At 36.3% G+C, this 21,686-nt stretch overlaps 1 protein-coding gene across 3 annotated transcripts in view; it reads right to left on the reverse strand.

Annotated features, from left to right (window-relative positions):
- Window positions 1-21,686, reverse strand: part of MINDY2 (MINDY lysine 48 deubiquitinase 2) — a 73,242-nt gene that overhangs the window by 17,362 nt on the left and 34,194 nt on the right. For all 3 annotated transcript variants that reach the window (XM_024761357.1, XM_024761364.1, XM_024761349.1), the window contains exons 5-6: window positions 15,027-15,129; window positions 8,762-8,904 (exon numbers count right to left, since the gene is read on the reverse strand). In XM_024761357.1, coding sequence (XP_024617125.1) covers window positions 8,762-8,904; window positions 15,027-15,129 — 246 coding nt within the window. The remainder of the gene's footprint in view (window positions 1-8,761; window positions 8,905-15,026; window positions 15,130-21,686) is intronic.

The raw sequence follows: 21,686 nt of genomic DNA on the forward strand, positions 1-21,686 counted from the left end.
AAAAAAAAAAAAAAAAAAAAAAAAAGACCCGCAGAACTGGAAAGAACGTTCAACAGGAATATAGGAAATAGAACTGAGAGGATTATAATGCGGTAGATACAAATAGCCCAAAGATCCAAAAGATTCCTGGAAAACACAGGATTTATGTCTAAAAAGGACTTACTTCACCAAATGTAACACAAGGTCCTTGATTAGATCCTGGTTTGAACAAACCATCCATAAAACCATTTGGGTGACAAATGGGAAATCTGAATATGGACTGGGTATGAGATGATATTAAAAATTATAGATAATTTTGTTAGATGCAATAATGGTACTGTGATTTGAAAGGGAAATGTTCTTGTTTAGAGATACATATTTAAGTATAAACAAAAATATAAAAATAGATTAAAAATAATACGTCAAAATTGTTAAAAGTAGGTGATGAGTACAATAGGAACACATTAAATTAGTCTCATCATTTTTCTGTAAGTTTCCAATTTTTCATAATAAAAAGTATAAAACAGTGCTACTGTTTCAGTTTGGTGGTCACTATAGAAAATAATACCATTTCCCCCTAGTGACTGGCCACCAGGATAGTTGTTTCCATTTATCCCTTCTATAAAAATAGTACTACCAGGAATTCCCTGGTGGTCCAGTGGTTAGGACTCATTGATTTCACTGCCGAGGGCCCAGGTTCAATCCCTGATTGGGATACTAAGATCCTACAAGCCACGCGGCACAGACAAAAAAAAAAAAAAAACCAAAAAAAAAAACAGGACTACCTTGTAAAGAATGGTGTTTTTTTTTTTTTTCTAGGAAAATATTTATAAGTTTGGACAATATCATCATGTACATAATAACATCATGCCCCTAAATTCCTTTGCTCTTCTATTCTTTGATGCACCCACTTAACAAAGTCCCAAATCTAGGATAACTAACTACCTTCACCAGGCCTACACTCTGATGAATACTCCCACAGAAAAATGACACAAGTGGTATATTCATGTAATAATTACCATCCTTAACACTGCCTAGTGATTCTTAATTTCTCTAGTTAGTCCTTTCTCCCACATGCTGTAAAGACTACTTCAAATTTTCTTTCTTCAAATCTGGAACCAAACCTTCTTACCCCTCCTCAGTCTCAGTAAATGATCTTGCCTTCCACATTACAGAAAATAGAAACATTGAAACAATAACTTTCTCTATATCCTGCCATCAAATCTATAAACTTACCTGTAGCTCTACTCATAGTCCATTCTTTCCTTCCTTTACAATGGAGAGGTCTCTTTTTAAACCAAAGGTCAATCCCTTTTACCTGTGAAAATGTTTATTCTTTCTCACCTTCTTGGAGGCTTCTAACATTATCTCCTCTCCTGAATTTTCAACATTTCTCTCTATTGAGTCCTTCAATATTTTAACATTGTCAGGTCTCTCATATTAAACAAAAACAACCTTCCCTGGATTCCACACTCTACTATAGCTATGAGCCATTATGTCTGTGCCTCCTCACAGACAAACTGTTGTTTGTCTGTCAAAAGTTGCCTATAATCTATTTCTAGTATCTGAGACCCCAAAGATTTCCTAACCAATTCAATGAGGTTTTTTTTCTGCTTCCACCATTCTCTTAAAGATATCAATGAAATCCATATCCCTAATGAACACTTTCCTCCCAAGTGTTCTTATCTTATTCATCTTTTCTATAGCATTTAACAATTGAGATCGCCAATTCTTCTTGAAACACTCTCTCCTTGTTGGTTTACATGATACCATATTCTTTAGATTTTCCTTTTGTTCTTTTCTTTCTGTCTCCTTTGCCAGTTTATACTCCACTAGTTGATACTTAAATGTTGGCACTCCTCAAATCTCTGTCCTAGGCCTTCTCTTTTCTTCCAATTCCACATTTTTCTTGTAAATCTCATACTCTCCCTCTCCCTATTTGTACACAAAACTTATTCCAGTCCTGAACCATTTAACCAACATTTCCACTTGGAGGGATGCCTGAGAAGCAGCTCTAACAGTTCTAAAGTTCACATCTTTTTTCTGTTCCAGTGTTCTGCGTTTCGATAAAGAGCATCATCATTCATCCAGTTGTTCATGCTTAGAACCCAGAAATCATTCTTTCTTTTTTTAAATTAAAGAATAATAGATTTACAATACTGTATTATTTTCAGGTATACAGCAAAGTGACTCAGTTACACATATTTTTCAGATTCTTTTCCATTATAGGCTATGATCAGATATTGAATATAGTCCCCTGCTATACAGTTAATCTTTGTTGTTTTTCTATTTTACATATAGTACTGTGTATCTGTTAATCCCATACTCCTAATTTATCCCTCCTCCCCGCTTCCCCCTTTGGTGACCATAAGTTTGTTTTCTATGTCTGTGAGGCTGTTTCTGTTCTATAAATAAACTCATTTGTGTTATTTTTTAGATTCCACATATAAGTGATATACAGTATTTGTCTTCCTCTGTCTGACTTATTTCACTCAGCATGATAATCTCTAGGTCCATCCATGTTGCTTCAAATGGCAATATTTCATTCTTTTTTATGGTTAACATTCCATTGTATATATACACCACATCTTCTTTATCCATTCATCTGTTGATGGACACTTAGGCTGCTTCCATGTCTTGGCTATTGTAAACAGTGCTGCTATGAACATAGGGGTGCATGGACCTTTTTGAATTAGAGTTTTTGTTTTTTCTGGATATATGCCCAGGAGAGGAATTGCTGGATCATATGGTAGTTCTATTTTTAGTTTTTTAAGGAACCTCCATACTGTTTTCCATAGTGGCTAAACCAATTAACATTCCCACCAACAGTGGGAATATTAATATTCCCATATATTAATATTTCTCCACACCCTCTCCAGCATTTATTATTTGTAGACGTTTTGATGATGGCCATTCTGACCAGTGTGAGGTGAAGGAGAAATGTTTATTTAGGTCTTCTGTCCATTTTTTGACTCGGTTGTTTGTTTTTTTGATATTAAGCTGTATGAGCTCTTTGTATATTTTGGAAATTAACCCTTTATTCATCACATCATTTGCAAATATTTTCTTCCATTCGTGGGTTGCCTTTTTGTTGATGATTTCCAACACTGTGCAAACGCTTTTAAATTTGTTTAGGTTCCATTCGTTTATTTTTACTTTTATTTATTTTTCCCTGGGAGACTGATCTAAGAAAATATTGCTGTGACTTACGTCAAAGAATGTTTCCCGCTTTGTTTTATTCTATGTAATGGTGGCCTCATAGAATGAATTTGGTAGTGTCCCCTCCTCTTCAATCTTCTGGAATAGTTTGAGAAGGATGAGTTCTTCTTTGTATGTTTGGTAGAATTCCCCAGTAGAGCCATCTGGTCCTGGACTTTTGTTTGCAGGGAGTTTTTTTGTTTTTTTGGGTGTTTTTTGTCTTGTTTTGTTTTTTACAGATTCTATTTCATTTCTAGTAATCAGTCTGTTCAAATTATCTGTTTCTTCTTGATTCGGTTTTGGCAAGCTGTATGTTTATAGAAACTATCCATTTTTTGTAGGTTGTCCCAATTTGTTGGCATAGGAGTTTTATGGTATTGTGTCTTATATTAAGTCTTTAAGGCATTTTGAGTTTATTTTTGTGCATGGTATGAGGGAATGTTCTCATTTCATTGACTTACATGCAGCTGTCCAGCTTTCCCAACGTCACTTGCTAAAGAGACTGTCTTTTCTCCACTGTATATTCTTGCCTCTTTTGTCAAAGAGTAATTGACCATAGGTGTGTGGGTTTACTCCAGGGTTCTTTATTCTGGTCCCTTGATCTATATGTGTTTTTGCGCCAATACCATGCTGTTTTGATAACTGTAGCTTTGCAGTATTGTTTGAAGTCTGGGAAGATTATGCCTACAGCTTTGTTCTTTTTCCTCAGAATTGCTTTGGCAATTCTGAGTCTCTTGTGGTTCCTTATAAATTTTAGGATTATTCTAATTCTGTGTAAAATGTCACAGGTAATTTGAAATGGACTGAATTAAATCTGTAGATTGCTTTGGGTAGTATGGCCATTTTAACAATATTAATTCTTCCAATCCAAGACCACAGGATATCTTTCCATTTCTTTGAATCTTCTTCAGTTTCCTTTATCAATGTTTTATAGTTCTCAGTGTATAGGTCTTTCACATTCTTGGTTAAGTTTATTTCTAGGTTGGTTTTTTTTCTTTGATGCAATTTTAAAGACTTTTTCTTTTTACTTTCCTTTTCTGCTATTTGTTAGTATAAAGAAATGTAACAGATTTCTGTATACTAATCCTGCTACCTTACTGAATTCATTTATTCTAACAGTTTTTGTGCAGAGGCTTTAGGGTTTTCTGTATAGAGTCTTGCATAGAAAGACAATTTTACCTCCTCCCTTCCAATCTGGACACATTTTATTTATTTTTCTTGTCTGATTGCTGTGGCTAGAAGTTTCAATACTATGTTGAATAGAAGTGGTGAGAGTGGGCATCCTTGTCTTGTTGCTGAATTTAGCAAGAAGGCTTTCAGCTTTTCACCATTGAGTATGATATTGGCTACGGGTTTGTCATAAATGGCTTTTATTATTTTTAAAATTTATTTATTTACTTATTTGGCTGTGTTGGGTCTTGGTCGTGGCATGCAGGATCTTCGTTGCAGCATGCGGGATCTTTCGTCACAGTGCATGGGCTTCTCTCTAGTTGTGGCATGCAGGCTCTAGAGCACAGGGGCTCAGTAGTTGTGGTGCGCAGGCTTAGTTGCCCTGCAGCATGTGGGATCTTAGTTCCCCAACCAGGGATTGAACCTGCCTCCCCTGCGTTGGAAGGCAGATTCTTAACCACTGGACCACCAGGGAAGTCCCATAAATGGCTTTTATTGTTGAGATGTGTTCCCTCTGTACCCATTTTGGTGTGAGTTTTTACCATGAATCGATGTTGAATTTTATCAAATGCTTTTTCTGCATCTATTGAGAAGATCATTTGGCTTTTGTCTTTTCTTTTGTTGATTTGGTGCATCACATTAATTGATTTGCATGTGTTTGAAACATCCTTGAAACCCTGGAATGAATCCAACTTGATCATGGTGTATGATCCTTTCTATGTATTGTTGGATTCAGTTTGCTAATACTTTGTTGAGGATTTTTGCAACTATATTCATCAAAGATATTGGCCTGTAATTTCTTTTTGTGGTGTCTTTGTGTGATTTTTGGTATCAGGGTGATGGTGGCTTCATAGAATGACTTCGGTAGTGTTCCCTCCTCTTCAATCTTTTGGAATAGTTAGAGAAGAATAAGTACTTTGTATGTTTGGTAGAATTCCGCAGTAAAGCCATCTGGTTCTGGACTTTTGTTTGCAGGGGGTTTTTTGGGTTTTTTTTTTTTTAATTTACAGATTCTGTTTCACTTCTAGCGATCAGTCTGTTCAAATTATCTTTTTTAAAAAATTAATTAATTTATTTTTGGCTGCCTTGGGTCTTCATTGCTTTATGCAGGCTTTCTTTAGTTGAATCAAGCAGGGGCTACTCTTCGTTGTGGTGCATGGGCCTCTCATCGCAGTGGCTTCTCTTGTTGTGGAGCACGGGCTCTAGGCGCACGGGCTTCAGTAGTTGTGGTACACGGGCTATAGAGTGCAGGCTCATCAGTTGTGGCACATGGGCTTAGTTGCTCTGCGGCATGTGGGATCTTCCCAGACCAGGGCTCGAACCCATGTCCCCTACATTGGCAGGCAGATTCTTAACCACTGCGCCACAAGGGAAAGCCCCAAATTATTTTGACTCAGCTTTGGCAAGCTGTATGTTTATAGAAACTTGTCCATTTTTTTCTAGGTTGTCCCAATTTGTTGGCATATAACTATTCATAGTATTTCTTATGATTTTTTTGTATTTCTGCAGTATTGGCTATTAATTCTCCTCTTTCATTTCTTATTTTGTTTACTTGGGTCTTCTCTCTTTTCTTCTTGGAAAGCCTGGCTAGAAGTTTGTCGATTTTGTTTATCCTTTCAAAAAACTGGCTCTTGGGGCTTGCCCCGAAGTCCAAAGCACCTTAATGTTATACAAGGGGCAGGGAGACACATACTCGTGATACACTGTTTAGCTACAGAATAAGGTTTACTGAGAAAAACTTAGAAGTGAGAAACAGCAGAATACACACATTCTCTCGGCTATCATTATCTCATGGAAATGCATATTCAGTCCAGAAACAGACCCAATGCAGAAAGTGCTCCAGGAGAGGCGCACCCTTCCCAACCACACAGGAAGATTGCGAATACCTAGGTGACTAGTAAATGACTTCCAGGTCAGGGATATGGCCTTCATAAAAAAAAAAAAGAGAGAACGTCTAAAGCTCAATTTTGGAAAGTTGTAAAACAACCACTCATGACAGCCAGAGACGTTGTTTTCTCAATTGAACTATCTTACCCCGTGGAGAAAAAAAAAAAGAGAGAGAGAGAGAGAGAGAGAGAACAAAAAGAACGACTAGGCCATCAAGAGACCATAGTCTATTTCTCTCATTCATTCATTCATTTATTTATTTATTTTTGGCCACACAGCATGGCTTGTGGGATCTTAGTTCCCTGACCAGGGACTGAACCCGGGCCCTGGCAGTGAAAGTGCCAAGTCCTAACCACTGGACTGCCAGAGAATTCCCTATTCCTCCTTTTAACTTAGGACTCTACAAGATCTGATATCTATCTCTTGAGCCTTACACATCATGCCTCTTGAGCCTTACATCATGCCTCTTATTTTCTATGCTTCAGTCACATAGCCCTTCTTCGAATTCCTTAAAAAGTTAGGTTATTTCCCTCCTCAGGGCTTCTGCACACATGTTCCATCTGCTTAGTTAACCGCACCACCCCCTTTTTTTCCTGACATCTTCAAATAGGTTATAAGTCCTAATAAAAGTACTCACAGCATGTTGTAGGTACCCTTCACAGAGTGTATCTCAATAGAAATGATACCTACTTGTGTAATTATTTAACATCTGTCCCTTGTCAAACTAGGAGGTCCTTAAATGGCAGGAACTATAGCTGCCTTGCTCAGGCTGCAGTCCTAATACTTAGCTAAGTACCCAGTCATAATCATGCTCAATAAATATTTGTTGAATGAATGAATAAAGTGTGGACTTAAAGAGATCAGGTAAAGTGAGATGACTTAGCAGTATTTATTATGTAGCAATAATTCTGATTTTGTGGTTCTTTGGCCTTAGATGTTTGAGGAATATGGATAAATCTGGGCCCATACCTAGCACACATCTAGCTTAAATATGGGAACAATACAAACAAACCCTTGCTATAACTAACAGGGGAGCAGGAGAGCTAGGGCTATACAGTATTCTTTTTTTTTTTTGCGGTACACAGGCCTCTCACTGTTGTGGCCTCTCCCGCTTGCGGAGCACAGGCTCCGGACGCGCAGGCTCAGCGGCCATGGCTCACGGGCCCAGCCGCTCCGCGGCACGTGGGATCCTCCCAGACCGGGGCACGAACCCGAGTCCCTTGCATCGGCAGGCGGACTCTCAACCACTGCGCCACCAGGGAAGCCCCTACAGTATTCTTAAATAAGCAAACAAATCATTATTTTACACTACTTTGTGCAATTCACTGATTAAAGTGTTGAAGGAAATACAAAGTCAGATTCCTGACTTTAATAAGCTTACTTTCATTTAGAAAAATGAGACACATTTACATGGAAAGAAAATTGTTAACTAGGTACTCATCAATAAGGGCAAAGTAAGGACAATATGGCCCATAACAAGTAAAGAAGGAAGGGTAGAGTAGTGATCCAGAGCCTTAGCTGCATATTTAAATCACCTGGAAAACATTTTAAAAATACTGTTGCTCAGGTCTCACCTCTATACATTCTGACTTAATTGAGTTGGTGTTGGGCTCTGGGCATTGGTATTTTTTTAATAGCTCCGTAGGCAGCTCTAGCATACAATCTGGGTTGAGAACCACTGATTTAAGGAGAGAAGAAGTAGCTTTACTGAAGAGTTAGTATTTAAAATGTTTCTTAAAAGATAGGTGAAATCTGGATAGGCAAAAAGGAGTGAGAATGTTCACATAGGGATTAGGAGTAAGAAACAAAATGGGAAAGCATAAAGTGTGTATGGGGATGGAGGACTATTAATGAGTAGGCAGATCATTATGGCTGAAGCAAAGTGTTGACACAAGGGGATAGTAGAAAATACCTTGCATTTTTATCCTCTAGGCACTGGGTGCTACTAACATTTTTGCAATATTATTGACCTGATCAGAGGAGCATTCTGCCACAGAAGTCTAGAGATAAGTTGATAAACTCCTGTATTAGGTGGCAGCTGTAAAAATGGAAGCATTGAAGAGATAACAAGAGGGATGAATCAGTAAGATTTTTTTGGCAAAGCCATAAGTGACATGATAAAAAGAATTTAAAGTCACACTGATAACTTAATAATAGAAACACTATCATAAAGACAAATCTTGATTCTTTCTCTAAACTCCTTTAGCCCTCAAATGTAAACATCCATCATTAGCAGTCATCCTAGTTCTAACATTAGGGCTTATCTTTTTTTTTCCTTAGAAAGAAAATAATAAATACATTTTAATGCAGTAATCTGTGAAAATGGAGTTGAGACCTAAATTTTAAAAAAACTGATTTTAAGTAACAAATTGCTAATCCATTCCACTCTAAAGAATTAATTATTACCTCCATAATTTGATGGTTAAAGAATATTATGCTAAAATTTTTTATTTTGAAGCAGATCATAAGACATCTCTAAATCAAGCTCCTTTAGTTTAGAATAACAATAGCTATTTCTATATCATACCTTGTATTTGGTCATGGTGCTAAAATGATTATTCCGAAAGAACACACAAAGTTCTCCTTCCTGAACCGTTGAAGTTAGTTCACATAATCCATGGTATGTCAGTTGAGTGGCTGTGTTATTTAGAAACTGCTCAGCTACAAAGCCTAGGAACCAATGCATAATATTAGATGGAAGAATAATTTCAAAATTTTAAAGTTTTTCTATTTACATTGTGTTCCAAGTATGAAGAAAGGCCAATCAAAATAAGACTCCTCCTACTATAACATGATGGCCCTAAATTGGAGATTTTTTTTTTCTAATTCTGCGATGGAAGATGTGTCTATAGACATTTCCAGGCTAAAGAAACAATTATCTGAAATTCTTTTTATCAATAAATGTATTTACTTATACCACACCTACTTCCACAAAGGATTTCATGCGCCTTGCAATAGAAGAAACACACACAATAAAACAATAAGAAGGTAAGGGTTAGCAAAAGTCAACAACTACTTCCCCAATGGATAGGTGTTTAGAAATTAAAAGTAGCCTCAAGAAATTGAGTTGCTTAAGATTTTGACAAAGATCCCAGATAATTTTCAATTCACAAACTGCTCAATTCTTTTTTTTTTTTTTTTTTCAATTTTTGCCTTAAAACTAAAAGTAGGCATGAGACTGAACAGAAAACAGTGGGGTAACTGATGACATTTTTATCCTAATCTCCTCCAACATATGCTACTCATTATGTAGATATATCAAGTTCAGAAATAGAAATCATCTCTTCTGTTTTCAAACATAATGAAATATAAAGAAACCTTCTGGGGTTTACTTTAAAAGCTATACATACAGTTGATCCTCATTATTCACACGGGTTCATATACGCTAATTTGCCTATTATCTAAAATTTATAACTCCAAGAATCAATACTTGTTGCACTTTCAGGGTCATTCCTGAATATGTGCAAAGCAGCAAAAAAATTGAGTCACCCAACACACACATTCCCCACTGAAGTCAAAATAGGCAACAGTGTGTCACCTTCTTGTTTCAGCTCTCATACTGTGAACAAATGTCATTTTCACATTCTATATAATGCCACATTTATCACATGTTGTGAAATTTTTGTGCTTCTTTGGAGTGATTTTTACTGTGTAAAATGGCCCCCAAGCATAATGCTGAAGCTAGTGTTCCTAAGCACACAAAGGTTGTGATGTGCCTCATAGAGACAATGCATATTTTTGCAGCTTCAGCCGGGCATGAAGCTGTTGGATATGAGTTTAATGTTACTGAATCAATAATATATATTAAACAAGGTGTCTCTAAGTGGCATGGACTTATATATACTACCAAATGTAAAACAGATAGCTAGTGGGAAGCAGCCGCATAGCACAGGGAGATCAACTCCGTGCTTTGTGACCACCTAGAGGGGTGGGACAGGGAGGATAGGAGGAGATATGTGGATATATGTATATGTATAGCTGACTCACGTTGTTATAAAGCAGAAACTAACACACCATTGTAAAGCAATTATACTCCAATAAAGATGTTAAAAAAAATAAGGTGTCTCTCAACAGAAACACACGAAAAACAAGGCTATGTATTGATAAGTTGATGAAAATCTTGTGACCAGAGGCTCACAGGAACCTAATGTTGTGTTTCCCCTATGAGCAGTGGTTTGGTATTCACTAATTCAGTGTTCACAGCAACTTTATGGAACATAACTAGTAATAATGAGAATCAGTTGTATAAATATTTTAAAAGCCTATATTTTCTCTCTTTCCTTCTTCCTCTTCCTTCCTCCTTTTGCTCCCTTTCTTTAAAAAGGAAGAGAGGGGAGGAGAATGCTCTAAAAAGTTTTGTAAGTGAGCAGGGAGGTGCAGATATAGGGAGTAAAGATGAATCTGTGTTAATAAACTGATGACTCAACAAAAAATTGAAAATAAACTTGGTAGAAACTTGGTAGGGCCAGAGGCAGCTGCATGATATAGATTTATTCCACTCCCTCACTTTTAGTGTCAAGCCATAGCACTTCAAGCTGCAAAGTGGTTGTAAAAAGTTACCAATGTATCACACTGTTCCAAGGAATTGGTAATGTAGGATGGGAAGTACAAAAAGTTATACAGAAGGCCACAGCCAAAGGAAATTTATAGCTCATTTGCAACTTCCTGGCTTTATACATTTAGAAATAAGACCCCTCCTCAATTATTATCATTACTTTGCTAAATGCTAAGTTATTGAGTAGAATGTATTAGTTATATACTAAAGCATTTTCTCTTATATAGCATTTAAAAAGTAAGCATTATGCCTGTGCTGAGAAGTACCACTGCTGTCTATAATATCCATGTAACTAAACACTTCCTTCAGAAAGATGTTTCTAAATGTCCCTCCCATACCTCATTCATACAACATACTCTCTACAAAACCCTTTCAAAAAGATACAAAAATTCAGTGGAGATATAGCACAATGTTACTTTCATGTATGAAATTCAAAAATTTAATACTAGAAAAGTCTTTCTCAGCTGCTTGTTTCTAGAGAACAGGACATGGATTCAGAGAGAATAAGTGACTTGCTCAAGGACATAAAACTAGTTATGGCAAAGTGAAGACTGGAACTTAACTGGTATTAATTTATAAAATGTAGTGCTGATTATTATAAATGCAAACTAAACTCTATTTCTCCCCAAACCATAGAGCATAGACTAATTTAGACTTAGAGAGAAAAATGTTTCCTGATTCTTCTACCAACTTGTAAACAGTGACACCTGTGTGATTTTAGTGGCATATTCAAAAGCCTAATCTAGTTTCAACTTTTCATAACTAAACAAATTATGGAGTTTCAAAACATAATATCAGAGATTACTTATTAATTACAAATGGCAAAGGGCATCTTTCCAACAACAAAAAATCTGGTAAATATCACCTTAATCCTATTTGAACATCACCAACAATGGGATAATCAGACATCACGTGCCACCTGATTTGATGCACTAGGAAAGACACAATGTCGCCTATGTAGTATTCCCAAGGAAAATATATAACCCAAATCTACTAATGAGGAAACAATCAGATGAATCCAGATTGAGGACTATTCTATAAAACAACCAGCCTGGACTATAAAGAAAAGTAAATACCACAAAAGACCAAAAAGAAAAGAAAAGAAAAAAGGATAGGGATCTTCTGTTCTAGATTACAGGAGACTAAATTGATATGATAATTAAATGATACTTGATTGAAACTTACACTGAAAAAACTTAAAAGCTATAAGGGGCATTACTGGGACAACTGGGGAATTCTGAATATAAACAGTATATTAGATAATAATAATCAATGTTAAATTTCCTGAGATAACTGCATTGTGATTACATAGGAAAATTCTTTGTTCTTAGGAGACAAATATTGGAGAGTTAATGGATAAAGTGCTATAATATTTGCAATTAATTGTCATGATTTAGGAAAAACATTGTGTGTGAATACAGAAAGTAAAAATTCAATATGCTAATAATTGGTGAATTTAGATGAAACATATATATGTACAAATGTGTATATAGATACATATATTCATTGTGCTATTCCAATTTTATGGGTTTGAGTTTTTCCAAAATAAAGAGAAAAAGGAAATCAATATTATTTAATCAAAAATAATATGAACTCAAACTATAATCTTCAGCGTTTATGGCACATAATAAAAGCTCAATAAGTGAGCTCGAATAAGTGAATATGCTGGAATAATTTCCTTAAGCATATTTTTTTTTACCTAGAAACAATTGTTAAAAAAGAAATTATTCCTGAGAGATCTTCTGGAATTAAATGACCAGTTATCGTGAAGTCTGGAAACTGGTACTGCGCTATTTTTTTCCTTGTTGATTTTTGCTGCCATGCCACAACCCATCATTATAACTTGATTCAAAAAAGTATTAATATTCAAAAGAGGTAGGTAGCAAGTAATAAATATTCTATGTACATGTAAAAGTTCTGTACTTTTACTTACAAGGTATTGCCACCAGAAAAAAATAAATGTTCTCTGAAAGAAGCTGAAAGAATATCTAATTCTATTTGACTATTAACTAAATAATATTTCTTTTTCATCAAAAAAGAATGATAGTAAACATATTTCTTGTATTCTGCACCTTATGGAGATGAAATATTTGAATTTTTAAAAAATCATCTCAGACCAAAGTTTAATAATTTTTAATAAAGAAAGATTAGAAATAAACCACTTTGGGATATTTTATGATTCAGGAGGAAAGTTACAGTTGTAGGCTAAACAGAAAAAGAAAGCAGACTACTTTGGTTGAACAATATACCCAAGAAAATATGATGAAGAAAATGGAAAAAAAGCTAATTGCTATATTATATAAGAAAAAATGTCCATTGTGGCCTTTTATTTCCTTAATGATTTCATAGTGCCTTATACAAGTAGCCATTGGGATTGAATACTTATTTCAAGCAGACTACATATTTGTAATTTCTTATAAACAAAAAACGAGTTTAGCTTTTTAATTGTACTGAATTTCATATATAATTTTTCCTTGACTATGTATGGAAATATGATAAGCAGAATTTCACCATTATGAAATTTATATATCAATGAATTAATCAGCTCTGATATATATTACCTGAAAATTCTATACCACTAAAGAGGAAGATTCCTACTTGCTTTTACCAAGATATTCTTCTCAAGTTATCAATTCTATACAAATTAGCTACAGTTTTTTATTATCCCAGGGATTCAATACCAGAGAAATAATAATAATAGTTGTAAAACCACATTGAGAAAAAGGAGAAGTGATGAAGGGACTGTTTTTTGGTTGTTGTTCATTCTTGTAGTGTAATAAGTCCTACCCCTATTACATTGCAGCCTAGCTTGGTGAAAATGCTGTCAACATTAGTGTTTCCCATAGCTTCTTTTTTTTTTTTTTTCCCATAGCTTCTTACCTTATAAATATATTCATCCAAATATCACTTATTGGCTATCATTCCATCTGTTAACACTTTCTGGACCCTATTCTTCTCTCAATTACTATTGAATAGCATACTGAAAGTTACTGAGAAAGTAGGAATCCACAGATGGATACTTTCTTTATAGCCTGCTTTCTAAGAATATTTACAGTAATGAGAGCTTGGATAAAGAATGGAAAGTTCTAGTGAGTGGAATTTTGTCAACTGAGGGAAAACATTTTTAGTAACAACTTTTGTTGCTCTTCTCTCCCCTAAAATTTAAACTTTGCTGCCTTAGGTTGTAGTGAAAGAGGCGTCACACAAATCAATGATCAATATTGCTGAATATCTGTGTGTTTACTGCAAGTAAAAGACTAGATGAGCCTCAACTAACACACTGTGTATTTTCCTGCTACTGGCCTCTTGCATAAACATGTTAAACTTCTGGATAATTGAGTAGTGTAATTAGTTGGGTTCTTATTAATCAATATAGTATGAGATTCACGTACACATCTTCTTTTATATGTTCTTAGGGACTCTTGTAGTCACTTGGTTTTAATCTTTTAAAATGTAGTGACGATAATAAATTTTTATTATACCTCATGAGAAAGAACTGTGTGTCTGCTTCTCACAATTTCTTTCTTTTGTTAACCCTTCAAACTGAGGAGAACAGCAGTCTCAGTATTTGTGTATATTTATGAAAAAGTGAAGTGGGTGATGGTGAAGTTATACCCAAATGCTATGGTTCCTGATAGCACTCTGGTTTCAAATCTGCTCTTCCCTTCACTGACTGGAACACAGCTTAAAAAACAAACAAACAAACACACAAAAAACACTTCTATGCTGATGAATTTAGCAGTTTTTAATTTTAGCTAAGGATTAGGGAAACTGATGATCAAAGGTGTACTCTGATCCAGAATAGAGCTTTAATATACTATATTGTACTGAAATATAAGGTAGAGCTTTACTAAAATGAACACTTGAGTACCATAATATACATCTCAGTCAACAGAAGTGTTCAAGATGAATTATAAAGTTCCCTCAGTACTCCCAAGTAATAACCCTTTTTTAAAAGAGTAATTGTCAGTCACCCCTGGGTAACTGATTATATCAAAGATAGCAAGTGATTCCAAAGACTTTTATTAGAATCCAGGAGTGATTTTACAAAACAAGTAAAAAGGGTTCTAGGAAAAACCTTTCACTGGTACCTTTATGAATAATTACTTCTTTTAATTCTCATAGGTAGAATCACTTTTATTTTTTAGAAATTGTATTTAAGACATTTAAAAGACATTAAGTTTTAAGACAAGTTACTTTGCCAAGAATAAGTCAGATAATAGCAACACTCACCCACCTTCACTAACCAGCTCACTGTTGTCTGACTGCTTACAAGAGATGATCTTCTCCACTAGCTGGTTGTAGCTGCAGTTACCAACAGCTTTTACAATGTCATCAATCTACAAAACAAATGACTGTCTCACTAATCATGATAAAATTAAAAACAATAACAAAGAAACCCATATAACTCTTGAGGGTTTTATTCTAATATAATACTAAATATAAAAGTATTACTTATGAAAAAAGAAAATCAGCACTAAAATCAACACCCAACAGTTTCCAGTTTTGTTTATGGTTCACAATAACATATTACGAACAATATTGCTTAGCCATACTTCAATTATTCAATAACTAATAAAATGGAATTATTATATGCAACTTTATTTCTTAAGATTGTAAAGCAAGGCGGGCTTCCCTGGTGGCGCAGTGGTTAAGAATCCACCTGCCAATGCAGGGGACACGGGTTCGAGCCCTGGTCCAGGAAGATCCCACATGCGGTGGAGCAACTAAGCCCGTGCGCCACAACTACTGAGCCCGCTGGCCTAGAGCCCATGCTCTGCAACAAGGGAAGCCACTGCAATGAGAAGCCCGTGCACCGCAACAAAGAGTAGCCCCCCGCTCACCCCAACTAGAGAAAGCCCAACACAGCCAAAAATAAATAAATAAATAAAATAAAATTTAAAAAAATTTATAAAAAAGATTGTAAAGCAAGGCAAATCTAAAAGATGTTAATTTATGGGATAAACAGGGTTTCCCATTTTATTTGTTACAGTTTCTAGCATAGTGGAGATATGAACAGACATAACTAATGTTATTTCCCTAAACAAAAGTTAATATATATTAAGAAGGGAAAATATTTGCCTCATGATTCTTATTTGATCTTTGTCTGTGAAGGTACAGTAGAAAAATAAATTCAAAGTTTTAAGGTATAAGAAAATAAAATTGGGCATCTCTACTCTCCTTCCATATACTTTGCTTTTACTATTGAAGCAAAATAGATATCTGCTGTCTAAACTTACTTTGATTGCCCTCCCATCCCTAAAATATATTTATTTGTAAATTATTTACATGTACTTTATTAATATATTAATTAACACAAATTGATACAATGAAATAAAAAATAAGAGAGGCCATGTTTTTTTTCCACATCCAAATGATCTTCATGAATATCTACTCTTTGAATACCACAAGAATTGACAGATCTGCACAATAGTAAGGACAGTGGTTTTCAAACTGGGAGCTTTTTAAAAAGCTAAAGGAATTCAAAACTCAAGTTGTTTCTCAAGTGCCTAAGTTTTCATTCCACTGCTGCCTAGCAAAGTTTAAGAACAACTGCTCTAGGTTATAATTTTTCGTTGTTCCTGCAAAATTCAAGGATGGTAAAAGCCTCTTAACCATCCAAGTGGGACTGACGGTTGGCTGAAGATCAGTTAATTGAATAAATTAAAGCAGGAAACTGTGGAAAATGTTACATACATATCTTAAACATTCATGTTAGCTTAAAACACACAAATGTATTCACTTGTCAACCTTCTGATACAGAGCCAAATAAGGCCGTTTCTTTGAAAGTGGATCTTTTGGCTATGATTCTAGGTAAATGACACAAAAGAATATGCCTTTCAGTTTTCATTTATTTAAAATGAAAACTTAGACCCTTAAGAAGCAGTTTGAGAGCACAATCCCTTTAAATTTTCCTTATTTTTTGTAACAACTTTACTGATTACAGCAATTTTCTTTAGTGACTCAACTTCATTGTCTTTCCAAAGAACTGAATTTTCAATCCTAAGGAATCCACAAAAATACACCTAGAATAATAAATACATGATCAATATATAAAAATCAGTTGTACTACTATAGACTAGCAATGAAAAATACAAAGATTTCAAATTTCATAGGCAGGATCTCTACATTAATATTTCATTCAATTAATTCATTTGGATGCCTTTTATGCACTACTATGCACCAGGTGCTGTTAGAGAAACTGAAGACTCAGCAGTGAATAAAATAGATGGTCTGTGCTTTCATAAAGTTTATATTCTAGAGAAAGAACAAACAATAAACCAAATAAGCAAAAATATAACATACTAGGTAGTTGTATGCAGTGGTATGCAGCTGTTCTTTGTTTCCATTGTACTATAGCATTCCATAGTATGAATATACTATAATACATTTATTCATTCATCTTTTGATGGCTATTCAAGTTGTTTTCAGTTTGGGGCGATGACAAATAATACTGCTATGAACACTCCTGTACATTTATCCTGTTTCACAAATCTAGTTTCGCTAGGGAATTTGCCTTATCAAATTCTTGAGTCTTATCCTCAACTTTACTAGATAACTCCAAACTGCTTTCCAAAGGAGGTGGTCAATTTACATTATCATTAGCATGGAATGAAAATTCTCTATACTGTATATCTTCTCCAATATTTAGTATTGTCAGACTTCTAAATGTCAGCCATTCTGATGGGTGTGTAGTCGTATCTCATTTAGGTTTTAATTTGCATTTCCCTGATGACTAGTTCATATGTTCACTGGTCATTTGGGTATCCATTTTTGTGAAGTGTCTCTTCAAGTCCTTTTTGAAGAATTTTAGGTTTGTTAATCTTCTTTATTATATATTTACTTTCTATTTTAATACTTTTGCTCTTAAGATAGATATAAAGCTCATTAATTTTCAGTCTCATTATTCCTTAATATTCGATTTTAGGGCTTTAAAAACCCCTTTAAAAACTGTTTTAGCTAAAAAAAAAAACTGTTTCAGCTAAATCTCACAAGTTTTGATATTTAGTTGTTGTGTAGTTTAAAATATACTTTAAGTTTCATTATGATGTTTTGATCCAGACAGTCTCTACTGTTTTTTCTGATTTCTAGTTTAATTGCATTGTGGTCAGAGACTATTCTGTACTTCATATATTTTAAATCCTTAAAAATTTGTTGAGGGGCTTCCCTGGTGGCGCAGTGGTTGAGAATCTGCCTGCCAATGCAGGGGACACGGGTTCGAGCCCTGGTCTGGGAAGATCCCACATGCGGCGGAGCAGCTAAGCTCACGAGCCACAACTACTGAAACCCGCATGCCTAGAGCCTGTGCTCTGCAACGAGAGAAGCCACTGAAATGAGAAGCTCAGGTACCACAACAAAGTGTAGCCCCCACTTGCCACAACTAGAGAACTCCCTTACACAGAAACGAAGACCCAACACAGCCATAAATTAATTAATTAATTAATTTTTTAAAAAATTATTAGTTTATTTATTTTAGACTGAGTTGGGTCTTTGTTGCTGCACATGGGCTTTCTCTAGTTGTGGCAAGTGGGGGCTACACTTTGTTGTGGTACCTGGGCTTCTCATTTCAGTGGCTTCTCTCGTTGCAGAGCACAGGCTCTAGGCATGCGGGTTTCAGTAGTTGTGGCTCGTGAGCTTAGCTGCTCCGCCGCATGTGGGATCTTCCTGGACCGAGGCTTGAACCCATGTCCCCTGCATTGGCAGGCGGATTCTTAACCACTGCGCCACCAGGGAAGGCCCCAATGCTGCTCTTAAAGAGTTAATTATCAATTAATAATGGAGAAACACCTTCCCGTGGCTGAACTATGGTGCCGGCCCACCATCCAGAAAATGACTGACATTTATTTGCAAGATAATTATTTGCAGTACACATAATCATAATACAAAGAACTAGCCAGTTCTAAGAGATATTTCATAGAGACCTATAGATTTCAAGTTTTGCCTTGTTCTTTTTTCTTTCTCAGCATCAGAATCCTTCTGTCACAAAACAAGTAAGTAAAATAGATAAAAAGCACAGCTCTCAGGCCGAAGAGTTTGAAACCACTGTGTAGACCAGAAAAGTCTGATGAAAATTTTCTGTCCTATATTAGAGTACCTTTTTTTCTTTAAGCATATGAATTCAACTGTTTGCCAGGCAATATGTAGCTACACATACAGTCAGAGGGATGATCTGAGTCCAGTTTTTAAAAACTCAGGCTTAAGTTCCTTAGGTCATAAGTTCATCCTCCTCAAGAATCTAGGCTACCTGGCATTGCCATCTGCCAGGATCCAACATGACGCACCTTGGAGGTTTCAGATGCTGGACATGTTTAGACTTTTCAGTGATGTTCTCAGAGACAGAGTGCCAAAATAAATACAGATGCCCTGCTTACAGTAACCCACCCTTTCACTGCCCAGAATACCAGTTACTTCTACCAAAGGACAGGGATGAAGAAACACTACCAAATCCTTGCTATTATGATCTCTCCTCCCCTATACATCATGTATGCATGTTTCATTCCATCAGTTAATATCTATTGAGAACCTACTATGTTCCAGGCACTGTTCTTAACAATGAGAAATAAGAGCCCAGCTCTTATAAAACATACACTCAGACTTCCCTGGTGGCGCAGTGGTTAAGAATCCGCCTGCCAGTGCAGGGGACACGGGTTCGATCCCTGGTCCGGGAAGATCCCACATGCTGCAGAGCAGCTAAGCCCGTGCACCACAACTACTAAGCCTGCACTCTAGACCCCAAAAGCCACAACTACTGAAGCCCGCCTGCCTAGAGCCCATGCTCTGCAACAAGAGAAGCCACCACAATGAGAAGTCTGCGCACTGCAACGAAGAGTAGCCCCTGCTCGCTGCAACTAGAGAAAGACCATGCACAGCAATGAAGACGTAACGCAGCCAAAATAATAATAATAATAAATGAAATAAATAATCAATTAAAAAAAGCCAAAAACATACACTCTACTGGGAGATGAGAGTCAATCAAGTAAATAAATAAATAATAATTCTAGATAATGACTGGGGGAAAAGAGGGTGACTCATTTCAACAAGCGAAGCCCTCTCTAACAAGGTGATATCTGATCTAAGACCTGAATAATGAGGAAGTAGAAATGGGGAGATCTGGGAGAACAATGTGTTAGGGTAGTAAAACAGCGCTCCACAGTGGGCAATCAGCTAGTACAAAAACCTGAGCTAGAAATGAGCTTGGTATGTCTGAAAAATAGAAAGGCAGCTGGTGTTGTTGGAGGGTAGTAAAAAGGTGGGAGAATTATATGAGGTGAAGTTTGACAGGAGGCAGAGTCTAGATCACACAGTATATCATAAAAACTCTAATAAAGGGGCTTCCCTGGTGGCGCAGTGGTTGAGAATCTGCCTGCTAATGCAGGGGACACGGGTTCGAACCCTGGTCTGGGAGGATCCCACATGCTGCAGAGCAACTAGGCCCATGAGCCACAGCTACTGAGCCTGCGCATCTGGAGCCTGTGCTCTGCAACGAGAGGCCGCGATAGTGAGAGGCCCGCGCACCACGATGAAGAGTGGCCCCCACTTGCCACAACTAGAGAAAGCCCTCGCACAGAAACGAAGACCCAACACAGCAAAAATAAATAAATTAATTAATAAACTCCTACCTCCAACATCTTCTTTAAAAAAAAAACTCTAATAAATATTTTGTATCTTATTTTAAAGAACAAAATAATGCCATTTGCAGCAACATGGATGGACCCAGAGATTGTCATATTGACTGAAGTAAGTCAGATAAAGACATATATCATATGATGTCGCTTATATGTAGTATCTAAAAAAATGTTACAAATGCACTTATTTACAAAATAGAAATAAAGGACTTCCCTGGTAGTGCAGTGGTTAAGAATTCGCCTGCCAATGCAGGGGACACGGGTTCGAGCCCTGATCTGGGAAGACCCCACATGCCGTGGAGCAACTAAGCCCGTGTGCCACAACTACTGAGCCTGTGTTCTGGAGCCTGCAAGCCACAACTACGGAGCCCATGCACCGCAACTACTGAAGCCTGCGTGCTCTAGGGCCTGCGTGCTACTGAAGCCTGCACGCCTACAGCCTGTGCTCCGCAACAAGAGAAGCCACTGCAATGAGAAGCCCGCGTGTGGGAACAGAGAGTAACCCCCACTTGCCACAACTAGAGAAAGCCCACACACAGCAATGAAGACCCAACACAGCCAAAAATAAATAAATAATGAAATTTAAAATAAACAGAAACAGAGTCACAGATGTAGAAAACAGACTTATGGTTACCAGGGGGCAAAGTGGGGGGAGGGTTAAATTGGGAGATTGGGATTGACATATACACACTACTATATATAAAATAGATAACTAATAAGAACCTACTGTATAGCACAGGGAACTCTACTCAGTACTCTCTAATGGCCTATATAGGAGAAGAATCTAAAAAGAGTGGATATATGTACATGTATAACTGATTCACTTTGCTTTACACCTGAAACCAACACAACATTGTAAATCAACTATACGCCAATAAAAAGTAAAAAAAAAAAAAAAGATTTTGTATCTTATTTTAGTTACACTGGAGGCTTTTAAGGAAAAGGGTAGGGCGCAGGGATAAAGGGGAGGGTTTATTTCACAAAGATCACTCTGACTGCCAAGACAATTCACTGGGGGGAAGAATAACCTTTTCAACAAATGGGGCTGGTACAACTGAATATCCACATGCAGAAGAATAACGTTGGATCCCTTCCCCAAACTATATATACAAATCAACTCAAAATGGATCATACTCCTAAATTAAGCACTAAAACTATATACTCTATACTTACATACTTTATATATTATAAGTATACAAAGAACTCTTAGAACCCAGTAACAAAAAGACAAATAGCCCAATTAAAAATGGGCAAGAGATCTGCAGATATTT

Source organism: Neophocaena asiaeorientalis, unplaced genomic scaffold (assembly GCF_003031525.2).
Source record: "Neophocaena asiaeorientalis asiaeorientalis breed wild unplaced genomic scaffold, Neophocaena_asiaeorientalis_V1.1 scaffold2, whole genome shotgun sequence".
In the NCBI taxonomy this organism is placed as follows: Eukaryota; Metazoa; Chordata; class Mammalia; order Artiodactyla; family Phocoenidae; genus Neophocaena; species Neophocaena asiaeorientalis.